We start from the raw sequence: 15,494 nt of genomic DNA on the forward strand, positions 1-15,494 counted from the left end.
GTGCAGCTCTGGGGTATAATACAGGATGTAACTCAGGATCAGTACAGGATAAGTAATGTCATGTATGTACACAGTGACTGCACCAGCAGCAGAATAGTGAGTGCAGCTCTGGAGTATAATACAGGATGTAACTCAGGATCAGTACAGGATAAGTAATGTCATGTATGTACACAGTGACTGCACCAGCAGCAGAATAGTGAGTGCAGCTCTGGAGTATAATACAGGATGTAACTCAGGATCAGTACAGGATAAGTAATGTCATGTATGTACACAGTGACTGCACCAGCAGCAGAATAGTGAGTGCAGCTCTGGGGTGTAATGCAGGATGTAACTCAGGATCAGTACAGGATAAGTAATGTCATGTATGTACACAGTGACTGCACCAGCAGCAGAATAGTGAGTGCAGCTCTGGAGTATAATACAGGATGTAACTCAGGATCAGTACAGGATAAGTAATGTCATGTATGTACACAGTGACTGCACCAGCAGCAGAATAGTGAGTGCAGCTCTGGGGTGTAATACAGGATGTAACTCAGGATCAGTACAGGATAAGTAATGTCATGTATGTACACAGTGACTGCACCAGCAGCAGAATAGTGAGTGCAGCTCTGGAGTATAATACAGGATGTAACTCAGGATCAGTACAGGATAAGTAATGTCATGTATGTACACAGTGACTGCACCAGCAGCAGAATAGTGAGTGCAGCTCTGGGGTATAATACAGGATGTAACTCAGGATCAGTACAGGATAAGTAATGTCATGTATGTACACAGTGACTGCACCAGCAGCAGAATAGTGAGTACAGCTCTGGAGTATAATACAGGATGTAACTCAGGATCAGTACAGGATAAGTAATGTCATGTATGTACACAGTGACTGCACCAGCAGCAGAATAGTGAGTGCAGCTCTGGAGTATAATACAGGATGTAACTCAGGATCAGTACAGGATAAGTAATGTCATGTATGTACACAGTGACTGCACCAGCAGCAGAATAGTGAGTGCAGCTCTGGAGTATAATACAGGATGTAACTCAGGATCAGTACAGGATAAGTAATGTCATGTATGTACACAGTGACTGCACCAGCAGCAGAATAGTGAGTGCAGCTCTGGGGTGTAATACAGGATGTAACTCAGGATCAGTACAGGATAAGTAATGTCATGCATGTACACAGTGACTGCACCAGCAGCAGAATAGTGAGTGCAGCTCTGGAGTATAATACAGGATGTAACTCAGGATCAGTACAGGATAAGTAATGTCATGTATGTACACAGTGACTGCACCAGCAGCAGAATAGTGAGTGCAGCTCTGGGGTATAATACAGGATGTAACTCAGGATCAGTACAGGATAAGTAATGTCATGTATGTACACAGTGACTGCACCAGCAGCAGAATAGTGAGTGCAGCTCTGGGGTATAATACAGGATGTAACTCAGGATCAGTACAGGATAAGTAATGTCATGTATGTACACAGTGACTGCACCAGCAGCAGAATAGTGAGTGCAGCTCTGGAGTATAATACAGGATGTAACTCAGGATCAGTACAGGATAAGTAATGTCATGTATGTACACAGTGACTGCACCAGCAGCAGAATAGTGAGTGCAGCTCTGGGGTATAATACAGGATGTAACTCAGGATCAGTACAGGATAAGTAATGTCATGTATGTACACAGTGACTGCACCAGCAGCAGAATAGTGAGTGCAGCTCTGGAGTATAATACAGGATGTAACTCAGGATCAGTACAGGATAAGTAATGTCATGTATGTACACAGTGACTGCACCAGCAGCAGAATAGTGAGTGCAGCTCTGGGGTATAATACAGGATGTAACTCAGGATCAGTACAGGATAAGTAATGTCATGTATGTACACAGTGACTGCACCAGCAGCAGAATAGTGAGTGCAGCTCTGGGGTATAATACAGGATGTAACTCAGGATCAGTACAGGATAAGTAATGTCATGTATGTACACAGTGACTGCACCAGCAGCAGAATAGTGAGTGCAGCTCTGGGGTATAATACAGGATGTAACTCAGGATCAGTACAGGATAAGTAATGTCATGTATGTACACAGTGACTGCACCAGCAGCAGAATAGTGAGTGCAGCTCTGGGGTATAATACAGGAGGTAACGCAGAATGTAATGTAATGTATTTGTTAAGTGTTTGTTGAGTTTTATGGAGATTATTTTTATGGGCTTCAAAGGTCTTTTTCAGGTTGTGAATCTTCTTAATCCTTAAAGTTTCGTATAAAAATACATCTTTGTTTTAAAACAATAAAAGTAGTAAAAATGAGCATAAAACTTCGGCCCAGTGAATGTTTATAAACAGCGGGAGTCGCAGATCACCACATTCCGCGCTGTAAATGAGGCGTTTTACAAGGCAATGAGTTAGTATTTCATCCAGAGCTGCAATCAACAAGGAGGGTGATGAATAGATACAAACTGGAAGTCATCTGAGAGACGAGATTGGATAATGAGGATTGGCCGTGGTGCTGTATACACAGGGTGCAGCAAGTCAACATTCTCAACAAGCAACAAGGTTATTGATTGATCGCCTTATGATCGGGGGAGGGGAATATTCCACAGCTGCAGGGACATTGCCGAAGCCAAAAACATACATGAAACCAGCGCTGCACCCGCGGAGGTTATGTGGAGGCTTGGTGTATCCAGGGGGGATCAGTAGGTAAGGACACCTGTGCTAGGAATAAGCCAGGCGTGCCAGTGGTCACAGGACCTGCTGTGCCCAATTAGTAGCCCCAATGATGCCACTTGTTTCATGGTAACGGGGGGGCTAAGACCGCAGTAGGTCCTAGGACCCCCAACACCGGAAGTACAAATGACAGGAGCTCTTGGATCTGGAAGCAGGGTAAGTATTCCTGGTCTCCAGGGGCTTTCTAAAATCTTGAGGTGTGAAAGAAAATGGTGCAAAATTTCTTTAAAAAAATAGAAGTATTGAAAAATGTCTACTGCAGCAGGACAACAGTCCCAAACATCCGGCCAATGTCACCGAGAAGCAACTTAAAGAGGAACAAGGGGTCCTGGATCCAGTCTGTCTAGTATAAGATGATGAGATGGGAGGATTTGAGCAGCTCCACATCCACCAAAGATCTTTCATTAATACTATGGGATGTTTGGAACAATCTCCCCGTTGAGTCCCTCCAGAATGTGGTCCTTAAGGAACCCTGATCTCAAAAGCATCTGGTCTGTCTGGTATAACATGAAAGACACTCCAAGGATTGGAGTAAGTCTACATCTACAGAAGATCTAAGATTAGTTCCCCAAGATGTCCGGAACAATGGGGGTCATTTACTAAGGGCCCAATTCGCGTTCTCTCAACGTGTTACCCGAATATTTCCGATTTGCGCCGATTTCCCCTGAATTGCCCCGGGATTTTGGCGCACGCGATCGGATTGTGGTGCATTGGTGCCGGCGTGCACGCGATGGAAATCGGGGGCGTGGCCGTACAAAAACCCAACGGATTTGTCAAAAACACAGCATTTTTTAATAAAAAGTGTCGCAGAGCTTGCACTTACCTTCACTAGGAATAGGCTGGTGAACTTGAGTGCGTTCCGATGCTCTTCAGCGCAGCAGCGCCACCTGGTGGACGTCGGAGGATTTACCTGAATGAATCCCGGCCGGACCCGAATCCACCGCAGAGAACGCGCCGCTGGATCGCGAATGGACCGGGTAAGTAAATCTGCCCCAATGTTGCAGCTGAGTTCTGAACTCGTCCACAAACTTTATGGGTCACCAATCTGTTTTTCTTATCAAACAATTACCCACCCAGGATCTTAGGAGGCTAATCCATCGCCTGGAGGAAAGGGATTTCTTACTGTAAGAGCAGGAAGTCTATGGAAAGATGTCACCTAAAGAGTTCAAGGTCTTGGAGTGTAGAGTAGTGTAGATATTTTGTTGATATAAGAATATTATGTGATCATTATTTTTGGAGTTTGGAAGAGATATTTTCACCCAAGATATTTTCACCCTTCTATCTCATGGGGTTTTTGACTTTTTCTGGATCAACACTGTATGAAACCTAAACCCAAGTTCATAAAGAAGTACAATGGGCGAAAGAAAACATGAACAAGGATGGAGCCTACTCATAACGTCGCAGTGACCACCCATTGACCTTGCCTCCAAACCAGGTGGATCTTGGGAAGAGACAATTTGTATCCCATTTTCCACTTTTCGTCTGTTGGCTAAGAAACCTCAAATTTAGTAGACCCTGCTCCAAGGAATGAAGGTGGGATCACCGAAGGTTGGAGAACCTAATGACCACGCATACACCAAGACTTGTTGGTCAACTGTACCCTAAAAAGAGTCCTCAAGTGGGGACACGTGTCCATACTATGTCACCCTGTAACTTCTGCTCGTTCTACCAAACATCTCGGAAAAGAGGTCTAAATCTACCGGTATGTCTGGAAAAGAGCTACAATTTTTTGGTCTTCCACTTGCACCAGGTCCTTTCTCAATAGGTTCATTAATTTTTCCACACCAAATTTTTGGATTTATTACAGGTGTACCCGATGCTTGCAAATTTTTGGAGGACCTCTACTAAACGTAATGGAGGACCTCTACTTTGTACTGGGTCCTTCCATAGATAATAGCAGCAAAAGGACCCCGGGGGATCATGAAGTCTTGTCTCTATAGAACAAACACACATAAAAAACCAACAGCACAAAGTTTTTTTAAAAAAATTACCTGGACGCCAAACGGATCAAACGTGTTTATGGGGTGCGTCAGACCGTACACAACTTTCTCTTTCTCTGGCACAAAAGTTCCTTTAAAGGCAGAAAATAATAAATCACGTTGACTAATAATACACAAAGATCCAGCTAATTAATTTTCCCTTCCGACCTAATTTATCTACGTAATTTGCCGGCTTTCTCCTGACACTGTGTAGCTGTTGTTAAGTCAACAAATGCATATAATTAGCCCCTTTAAATGTATTTATAGGACGGCGTAATCTATCACTTGTATATATCATTTCATGTTGCTGATTGCAGCGCCGTCAGTCAGGAGCCAGGAGTTCATTCTGCAGCGCGAGCCAAGGATCATAATCCAGCAAGCTTAACAAATGTGGGGTGTCTGCAGCCGGAATATTGATGAGATCTTACGTGAGCAATCATCTAGAATTACACACAGGGCTCCGAGTCAAATCAACTAAAATAGGAAGCTGGAATTGCAGAAATTTTTTTTTAAAAAACATGCCAAAACTAATCAAATAAAAATTGGGAAAAAAATCTAAAAAACATGTTAAAAAAACAGAAACAATAGTAAAAAAAATGTAACTACATTTTGGATCATATACAGGCAGTCCCCAGGTTACGTACAAGATAGGGTCTGTAGGTTTGTTCTTAAGTTGAATTTGTATGTAAGTCGGAACTGTATATTTTATAAGTGTAACCCCAGACAGAATTTTTTTGGCCTCTGTGACAATTGGATTTTAAAAATGTTGGGTTGTCATAAGAACCAGGAGTAACAATAAAGCTTCATTACAGACACCTGTGATAACTGTTATAGCTGATCATTGTAGCCTAAGGCTAAAGTACAGTGAATTACCAAAACCCAGAGGTCCGTTTGTAACTAGGGGTCGTCTGTAAGTCGGTTGTATATACAAGCAGTCCCCGGGTTACATACAAGATAGGGTCCGGAGGTTTGTTCTTAAGTTGAATTTGTATGTAAGTCGAAACTGTATATTTTATAATTGAAGTTCAAGAAAACAAAATTTCTTTTGCCCCAGTGACAATTGGAGTTTCAAAATTTTTGCTGTAATGGGACCAAGGATTATCAATAAATCTTCATTACAGACATCTTACAGCTGATCATTACAGTCTGGGACTATAGTAACATCCAGAGAGGTCACCAGAGGTCACAGTGGGCAGAGGGGTCTGTCTGTAACTAGGGGTTGTCTGTAAGTCGGGTGTCCTTAAGTAGGGGACTGCCTGTATATTATTTCTTTATAGGGAAGTAAGCAAAACTGTGTTCCTACAATGAATATTGACTACCTAAAAAATGTAAAATGTGTATTACAATAAAAAATTTTTTAGAAAAATAGTAAAATAATTTTCGGAGCATATATTAAAAGAATTGGAATGAAAACTGGGTTCATACAATGAAAATCGGCTGACTAAAAAAAATAAACAATCATTTCCTCATTTCTGCCTGAATAAAGTTTTTGAAATATAGAGGAGAACTGGAACGGTAAACAATGGATGCTACTTAAGTTAAATAATAAAAATATTATGGAATTTTTTAAAAAAAAATGTGTGTGGTTATTCACCCAACACATGAATTTTTTGTTTTTCATTTTTTTCTTACATTTTTTTTTTTAGATTACTCCTTCACTGGGTCATCATATAGTAATTGCATTGAGATATCAATATCTAATAAGTAACTTTTCAACTTTATCATTAGGTTATTCCATTTTTTAGGAGTTGGTGTTAGTTTTTAATGTGAGCCCCTCCAACAGAATAGGGGATAACATGCTGATTTGTGAGAGTCCATCCACTGGGACCCCAAAAACAGGGGAGCAGCAGGTCGAGCATGTGCTATACTGTGGTCCCTTAGATAGTGGATGGAGCAGCAGTGTCCATGCATGACCTACCACTATGGGGAGAAAGGGACCCCAGTGGTTGGACCCCGACCAGTCGTTATGTCATCCCAGGGGAGATAAGACTCAGGAATGTTAGACTCTCCCACTCCCCATAGAGGACACAGACTAGTGAAATGTGTATAGGATGTAACATCAACACTTGAGGAAGCCCCTTTAAGGGTGGATAGACATAGCAAAGTCTATGTATCCGTACACAGGGTCGGGTGGGTTTTTCGGTATAGAACATCAAAATTTGTATGTGCTGATGTATGGACTTTTCCCCTGGAATTAGACCTCTGGATATGTGGGATCGGAGGGTACAGGGAAGTATCGGTATAGTAAAGCTCTTCAAGCCGATGACTTTTTTTCTTACTCTCTTCACCAGCATGTACATATGTGTTCTCAGTGGAGGAAGTGGGAGGTCGTCACTTCCTGACATCTCTGGTGGCATCTTCTCGACTACGACACCAAAGTTTAGTCCATTTTGAAATCTCCCTTCCCATCCCCCGTGCCCAAGATGTGCCTCTCTGAGAACTGGCCTAAGGAGTCCGAGAAATTTGTGAATGTGATAATAAAAATCAAGAAGAACCAAGAGGTCCACACATCTCACTCACCAAATATCCTGTCCCAGATGATCAACGTCCCACCATAGTTGGCGTCTATGCAGTAGGGATTTCTACCTGCAAAGAAATAATGATAATTTATCTGCAGAAAACATTGAGAATATTAGTTTAGTTTGGTCATGGGTTTATAAAGTTGTATACGGAAGGTCTCTCCAGATGTTCTCTCCAGATTTTCTCTACAGAAGGTCTCTCCAGATGTTCTCTACAGAAGGTCTCTCCAGATGTTCTCTACAGAAGGTCTCTACAGAAGGTCTCTACAGAAGGTCTCTACAGAAGGTCTCTACAGAAGGTCTCTCCAGATGTTCTCTACAGAAGGTCTCTACAGATGTTCTCTACAGAAGGTCTCTACAGATGTTCTCTACAGAAGGTCTCTCCAGATGTTCTCTACAGAAGGTCTCTCCAGATGTTCTCTACAGAAGGTCTCTACAGAAGGTCTCTACAGATGTTCTCTACAGAAGGTCTCTCCAGATGTTCTCTACAGAAGGTCTCTACAGATGTTCTCTACAGAAGGTCTCTACAGATGTTCTCTACAGAAGGTCTCTACAGATGTTCTCTACAGAAGGTCTCTACAGATGTTCTCTACAGAAGGTCTCTCCAGATGTTCTCTACAGAAGGTCTCTACAGAAGGTCTCTACAGATGTTCTCTACAGAAGGTCTCTCCAGATGTTCTCTACAGAAGGTCTCTCCAGATGTTCTCTACAGAAGGTCTCTACAGATGTTCTCTACAGAAGGTCTCTACAGATGTTCTCTACAGAAGGTCTCTACAGATGTTCTCTACAGAAGGTCTCTACAGAAGGTCTCTACAGATGTTCTCTCCAGATGTTCTCTACAGAAGGTCTCTCCAGATGTTCTCTACAGAAGGTCTCTCCAGATTTTCTCTACAGAAGGTCTCTCCAGATTTTCTCTACAGAAGGTCTCTCCAGATTTTCTCTACAGAAGGTCTCTCCAGATGTTCTCTACAGAAGGTCTCTCCAGATGTTCTCTCCAGAAGGTCTCTACAGATGTTCTCTACAGAAGGTCTCTACAGATGTTCTCTACGGATGTTCTCTACAGAAGGTCTCTACAGATGTTCTCTAAAGAAGGTCTCTACAGATGTTCTCTACAGAAGGTCTCTACAGATGTTCTCTACAGAAGGTCTCTACAGAAGGTCTCTACAGAAGGTCTCTACAGAAGGTCTCTACAGAAGGTCTCTACAGATGTTCTCTACAGAAGGTCTCTACAGATGTTCTCTACAGACGTTCTCCGGTCCCAGGAATGGAATTGTCGGCAGGACACAATGTTTAAAAGTCTGTTTGGGCAACGAACCCAAACCTTTTCCAGTAAAACCAATCGCCGGTGTTAACTGTTTAAATGCCGCTGGCAAGTTGCTGCTGGTATATAAATGCAATGTGGTCACATGCTGGCACCAACATGCCGTGTCTGGGTCTTCTCTAGTTCATACTCAGAAGACGCTGAATTCATCTGGTGCTTTTTAGTTGGCAGTCTGAACAGTTGAACAGTGGACTTCTGGCCCCATGCTATCTTTACTCTAAACTAGAAAGGGTTAACACTCTCACACCTTTAGACCCCGGTCTTTCTCACCTGGGTCATACATTATAAGGTGATAAAAACTCAGTGTGTGCTAGATTTACTTGCTAATGACTGCTGTTTTTTATATTTGGCTTACGTTCTTAACTATTCTTCTGTGTATACAATTCTGTACAGCTATCTTAGCTGTTACCCAAATTTTTGACCTCCCCATTCTGTTGTTTGTTTGTCTGTCTTGTTATGTGTCTTGCGGTTGTCCTGTATCGCCTAGGATATGCTGAGGCAAGCATACAGGGATGTTGAGGGACTGGAGTTTTAGGGTTTACTGTCATTGGAGTCCAGTGTCCCTTGAAGTTGTTTTCTCACTTAATTCAGAACTTCTCAGTGGTTGGACCTTCATACACATTGAATGATATGTACTGGAGATTTAGATGCTTTCTATCATATTCCATCCTTCTATATCTTGTACTTGCTGGTTATTAGCTACCATCCCAAAATCATCAAACTAACCTGTGGGCCATAGCTTGACCTTGGCTTGGGGCCACCTCCCTAAAGTTCTTATCTATTACAGAAATAAGGCAAGGAACATACCATGATGGACTCTATGATGACTCGGAGTGTTCAGGATCAGTTCCAATGGACCCAGGTTGTCTATGAGCTGCATGGAAGGAACAATAGATCATATTACATTTTAGATCCACTAATGGTCAAGAATTAAGTTACATAAAATACTGAAAACCAACATAAAACCTGTGCCGGAGCTTCCATTGAGGCAGACAAACGAATTGAAGGACACACTGGACAATGGAAGCCCAACAGACCACATTGTAGACAGAGGGTCACATGGGCACAGTTGGGGGCCCTCTACAGGATGTGAACTTCGGTGAAGTGTGGAGTCATTTTACAAGTTTGTATATTGACACGCTGGGGCAAATTTACTTACCCGGTCCATTCGCGATCCAGCGCTGCGTGCTATGCGCTGGATTCGGGTCCGGCCAAGGATTCATTAAGGTAGTTCCTCCGCCGTCCACCAGGTGGCGCTGCTGCGCTGAAAAGCATCAGAACGCGCTGGAGTTCACCGAGCCGGGCTGAGTGAAGGTAAGTTCAAGCTCCGCAAAAGATTTATTTTTTTTTTAATGCGGCGGTTTTTCCGAATCCGTTGGGTTTTCGTTCGCCCCCCCGATTTCCGTCGCGTGCATGCCAGCGCCGATGCGCCACAATCCGATCGCATGCGCCAAAATCCCGGGGCAATTCAGGGGAAATCGGCACAAATCGGAAATATTCGGGTAACACGTCGGGAAAACGCGAATCGGGCCCTTAGTAAATGACCCCCTTTATATCAATTTTTCCAAAATATTTTAAAATAATGGGAAAAAACATACCTTATGCTTGACCAAATTTGATACATTTTGATTCTTGTCCCTTTACGGCAAGTTTAGGTTAGCAATAGCAATTGTAGAGGAGCGTTCAGAAATATTATTATTTTTATATAAATTATTTTATTATATTATCACAATATTATATCCTGATACTAAGTCACGCATTTTAGTGTTGGCCAAATATTACTATCGAAAAATCTAAATTCATGGCGTATAAGAGAGCGTTTATGCTTAGAAAACCCAAAACAATATGGCGGCTCTCCGCGTATTTATACAGATGGAGTCAGTGGCCACATGTAAAGCAAAGTCTCCATAGGGGGCAGCATCAAGAAAAACCAACAAAGGGGATCAAGGCTTATTTCCTTAGTCTCGCCAAACGCAAATCCTAAGATTCGATCCTGATTTATTCTGTTTTTCTACCTGATGAGGCTGTTTTATACTTCATTGAGCGAATTACACAACCATAGCCGAGTGTCCGTACTATAGTGTACTATGAAAATATCTGATGATTGGAGATTAAACAATTCCAGCCAGTCAGCCATGGAAGGATAATAAGGAGCCCCGGAGGAGGGAGACTACTCAGCTGGGAGAGAAGAATCAAAAGCCACTTTAATCTGAATTACCCGCAATGTTGATATGGATGAAAGACAAACGTGTATGAAAATGGATGGAAAATCTACTATATTCTATAAAATATCTGTAATGTAAGTGTTCTGCATTTCACATATAGTATTATAATACAACCTGTGCACAACAATATAATGACTGTAATACTGTCCCTATATACAGAATTATAACCAATATAAAACTGCCCCCTATGTACAAGAATATAACTACTATAATACTGCCCCCTATGTACAAGAATATAACTACTATAATACTGCCCCCTATGTACAAGAATATAACTACTATAATACTGCCCCTATGTACAAGAATATAACTACTATAATACTGCCCCCTATGTACAGGAATATAACTACTATAATACTGCCCCCTATGTACAGGAATATAACTACTATAATACTGTCCCCTATGTACAGGAATATAACTACTATAATACTGCCCCCTATGTACAAGAATATAACTACTATAATACTGCCCCCTATGTACAAGAATATAACTACTATAATACTGCCCCCTATGTACAAGAATATAACCACTATAATACTGCCCCCTATGTACAAGAATATAACTACTATAATACTGCCCCCTATGTACAAGAATATAACTACTATAATACTGTCCCCTATGTACAAGAATATATCTACTATAATACTGCCCCCTATGTACAAGAATATAACTACTATAATACTGCCCCCCATGTACAGGAATATAACTACTATAATACTGCCCCCTATGTACAGGGATATAACTATTATAATACTGCCCCCTATGTACAAGAATATAACTACTATAATACTGCCCCCTATGTAAAGGGATATAACTATTATAATACTGCCCCCTATGTACAAGAATATAACTACTATAATACTGCCCCCTATGTACAAGAATATAACTACTATAATACTGCCTCCTATGTACAAGAATATAACTACTATAATACTGCCCCCTATGTACAGGAATATAACTACTATAATACTGCCCCCTATGTACAGGAATATAACTACTATAATACCGCCCCCTATGTACAAGAATAAAACTACTATAATACTGCCTCCTATGTACAAGAATATAACTACTATAATACTGTCCCTATGTACAAGAATATAACTACTATAATACTGCCCCCTATGTACAAGAATATAACTACTATAATACTGCTCCCTATGTACAGGAATATAACTACTATAATACCGCCCCCTATGTACTAGACTATAACTACTATAATACTGTCCCCTATGTACAAGAATATAACTACTATAATACTGCCCCCTATGTACAGGAATATAACTACTATAATACTGCCCCCTATGTACAGGAATATAACTACTATAATACTGTCCCTATGTACAAGAATATAACTACTATAATACTGCCCCCTATGTACAAGAATATAACTACTATAATACTGCCCCCTATGTACAAGAATATAACTACTATAATACTGCTCCCTATGTACAGGAATATAACTACTATAATACCGCCCCCTATGTACTAGACTATAACTACTATAATACTGCCCCCTATGTACAAGAATATAACTACTATAATACTGCCCCTATGTACAGGAATATAACTACTATAATACTGCCCCCTATGTACAAGAATATAACTACTATAATACTGCCCCTATGTACAAGAATATAACTACTATAATACTGCCCCTATGTACAGGAATATAACTACTATAATACTGCCCCTATGTACAGGAATATAACTACTATAAAACTGCCCCCTATGTACAAGAATATAACTACTATAATACTGCCCCCTATGTACAAGAATATAACTACTATAATACTGCCCCCTATGTACAGGAATATAACTACTATAATACTGCCCCCTATGTACAAGAATATAACTACTATAATACTGCCCCCTATGTACAAGGATATAACTACTATAATACTGTCCCCTATGTACAGGAATATAACTACTATAATACTGCCCCTTATGTACAAGAATATAACTACTATAATACTGCTTCCTATGTACAGGAATATAACTACTATAATACTGCCCCCTATGTACAAGAATATAACTACTATAATACTGTCCCCTATGTACAAGAATATAACTACTATAATACTGCCCCTATGTACAGGAATATAACTACTATAATACTGCCCCTATGTACAGGAATATAACTACTATAATACTGCCCCCTATGTACAAGAATATAACTACTATAATACTGCCCCCTATGTACAGGAATATAACTACTATAATACTGCCCCCTATGTACAAGAATATAACTACTATAATACTGCCCCTATGTACAGGAATATAACTACTATAATACTGCCCCCTATGTACAGGAATATAACTACTATTATACTGCCCCCTATGTACAAGAATATAACTACTATAATACTGCCCCTATGTACAGGAATATAACTACTATAATACTGCCCCTATGTACAGGAATATAACTACTATAATACTGCCCCCTATGTACAAGAATATAACTACTATAATACTGCCCCCTATGTACAGGAATATAACTACTATAATACTGCCCCCTATGTACAAGAATATAACTACTATAATACTGCCCCCTATGTACAAGGATATAACTACTATAATACTGTCCCCTATGTACAGGAATATAACTACTATAATACTGCCCCTTATGTACAAGAATATAACTACTATAATACTGCCCCCTATGTACAGGAATATAACTACTATAATACTGCCCCCTATGTACAAGAATATAACTACTATAATACTGCCCCCTATGTACAAGAATATAACTACTATAATACTGTCCCCTATGTACAAGAATATAACTACTATAATACTGTCCCCTATGTACAAGAATATAACTACTATAATACTGCCCCCTATGTACAAGAATATAACTACTATAATACTGCCCCCTATGTACAAGAATGTAACTACTATAATACTGCCCCCTATGTACAAGAATATAACCACTATAATACTGCCCCCTATGTACAAGAATATAACTACTATAATACTGCCCCCTATGTACAAGAATATAACTACTATAATACTGTCCCCTATGTACAAGAATATATCTACTATAATACTGCCCCCTATGTACAAGAATATAACTACTATAATACTGCCCCCCATGTACAGGAATATAACTACTATAATACTGCCCCCTATGTACAGGGATATAACTATTATAATACTGCCCCCTATGTACAAGAATATAACTACTATAATACTGCCCCCTATGTACAGGGATATAACTATTATAATACTGCCCCCTATGTACAAGAATATAACTACTATAATACTGCCCCCTATGTACAAGAATATAACTACTATAATACTGCCTCCTATGTACAAGAATATAACTACTATAATACTGCCCCCTATGTACAGGAATATAACTACTATAATACTGCCCTCTATGTACAGGAATATAACTACTATAATACTGCCCCCTATGTACAGGAATATAACTACTATAATACCGCCCCCTATGTACAAGAATATAACTACTATAATACTGCCCCCTATGTACAGGAATATAACTACTATAATACTGCCCTCTATGTACAGGAATATAACTACTATAATACTGCCCCCTATGTACAAGAATATTACTACTATAATACTGCCTCCTATGTACAAGAATATAACTACTATAATACTGTCCCTATGTACAAGAATATAAGTACTATAATACTGCCCCCTATGTACAAGAATATAACTACTATAATACTGCCCCCTATGTACAAGAATATAACTACTATAATACTGCCCCCTATGTACAGGAATATAACTACTATAATAACGCCCCCTATGTACTAGACTATAACTACTATAATACTGCCCCCTATGTACAAGAATATAACTACTATAATACTGCCCCCTATGTACAAGAATATAACTACTATAATACTGCCCCCTATGTATAACTCTCTAAGGTCATGTGAATCTAATAACTTGGTGAATATTCCACCATCATAGAAGGGTTGAATGACCTTTAGGATCTGCTATGGGTTATGGAGGTTCAAGTGGCTCCCTAACATTTTGTAGACCCAAAAGTGGGAACTCTTGTAGAAATGTATCAGTTTAACCCTATAGGTTTCCAGATAAGTCAGCCAGCAAAAATTTGACTCTATCTCATGAGATGATATGAAGAAGTCAAAGCCACGGCTCTGTAAGATATGGACTTTTCCTTAGTATGGAGGACACATTGATCGTTATCTGGAATCTCTCTGGTTCTATTCTTCATCTGGGCAGGAATTTCCATTGGAAATGTGTTCTCCTATCGAGTCCCAGAACGTTACAAGATGCAGACGCGCGGTACTTGGGATGGCGGGAAGGGTGGGGTGGGGTGCTGGGAGTCGTGATGGTGGGAGGGTGCTGATATTCTACAGATCGAACAAAAGAATGTTATCTAATTGAGACCAACTGCTCTCATTGTTCCTTATAAACTTTGCCATATATCCCGGAGAAACACCAGATGGTTCTCTTTAAGGGAGTCAGACGAAGAGTTCTCGTACACAATAAATCAGGTCCTGCTGGATATTCTAAGACAATGCCCAAGGCGAGGACGGAGGCAGGAGAAGCCAGAAGGTTTACCTCGGTGTGGATCCAGAATTGGTACAGGAGATTAAACTGAAGATGGACGGCAAACACGGATGGAGGGATGAAGAAGGCCATGGGCCAGTAGAACATCTAGAAGCCAAGCAGAAGAAGACATTAGACCACGCCCAACCCAATAAATACACTCTATGTAATATGTGCAGAATCTGCCATTTC

General features: G+C 40.4%; 1 protein-coding gene across 2 annotated transcripts in view; it reads right to left on the reverse strand.

The window, feature by feature from the left end:
- AGMO (alkylglycerol monooxygenase) overlaps positions 1-15,494 on the reverse strand; it is a 121,264-nt gene that overhangs the window by 53,186 nt on the left and 52,584 nt on the right. For both annotated transcript variants that reach the window (XM_072154886.1, XM_072154885.1), the window contains 4 exons: positions 15,315-15,410; positions 9,337-9,403; positions 7,210-7,275; positions 4,702-4,781 (listed from right to left, as the gene is read on the reverse strand). In XM_072154886.1, the coding sequence (XP_072010987.1) occupies positions 4,702-4,781; positions 7,210-7,275; positions 9,337-9,403; positions 15,315-15,410 (309 nt within the window). The remainder of the gene's footprint in view (positions 1-4,701; positions 4,782-7,209; positions 7,276-9,336; positions 9,404-15,314; positions 15,411-15,494) is intronic.

Source organism: Engystomops pustulosus, chromosome 5, assembly GCF_040894005.1.
Source record: "Engystomops pustulosus chromosome 5, aEngPut4.maternal, whole genome shotgun sequence".
Taxonomy (NCBI): domain Eukaryota; kingdom Metazoa; phylum Chordata; class Amphibia; order Anura; family Leptodactylidae; genus Engystomops; species Engystomops pustulosus.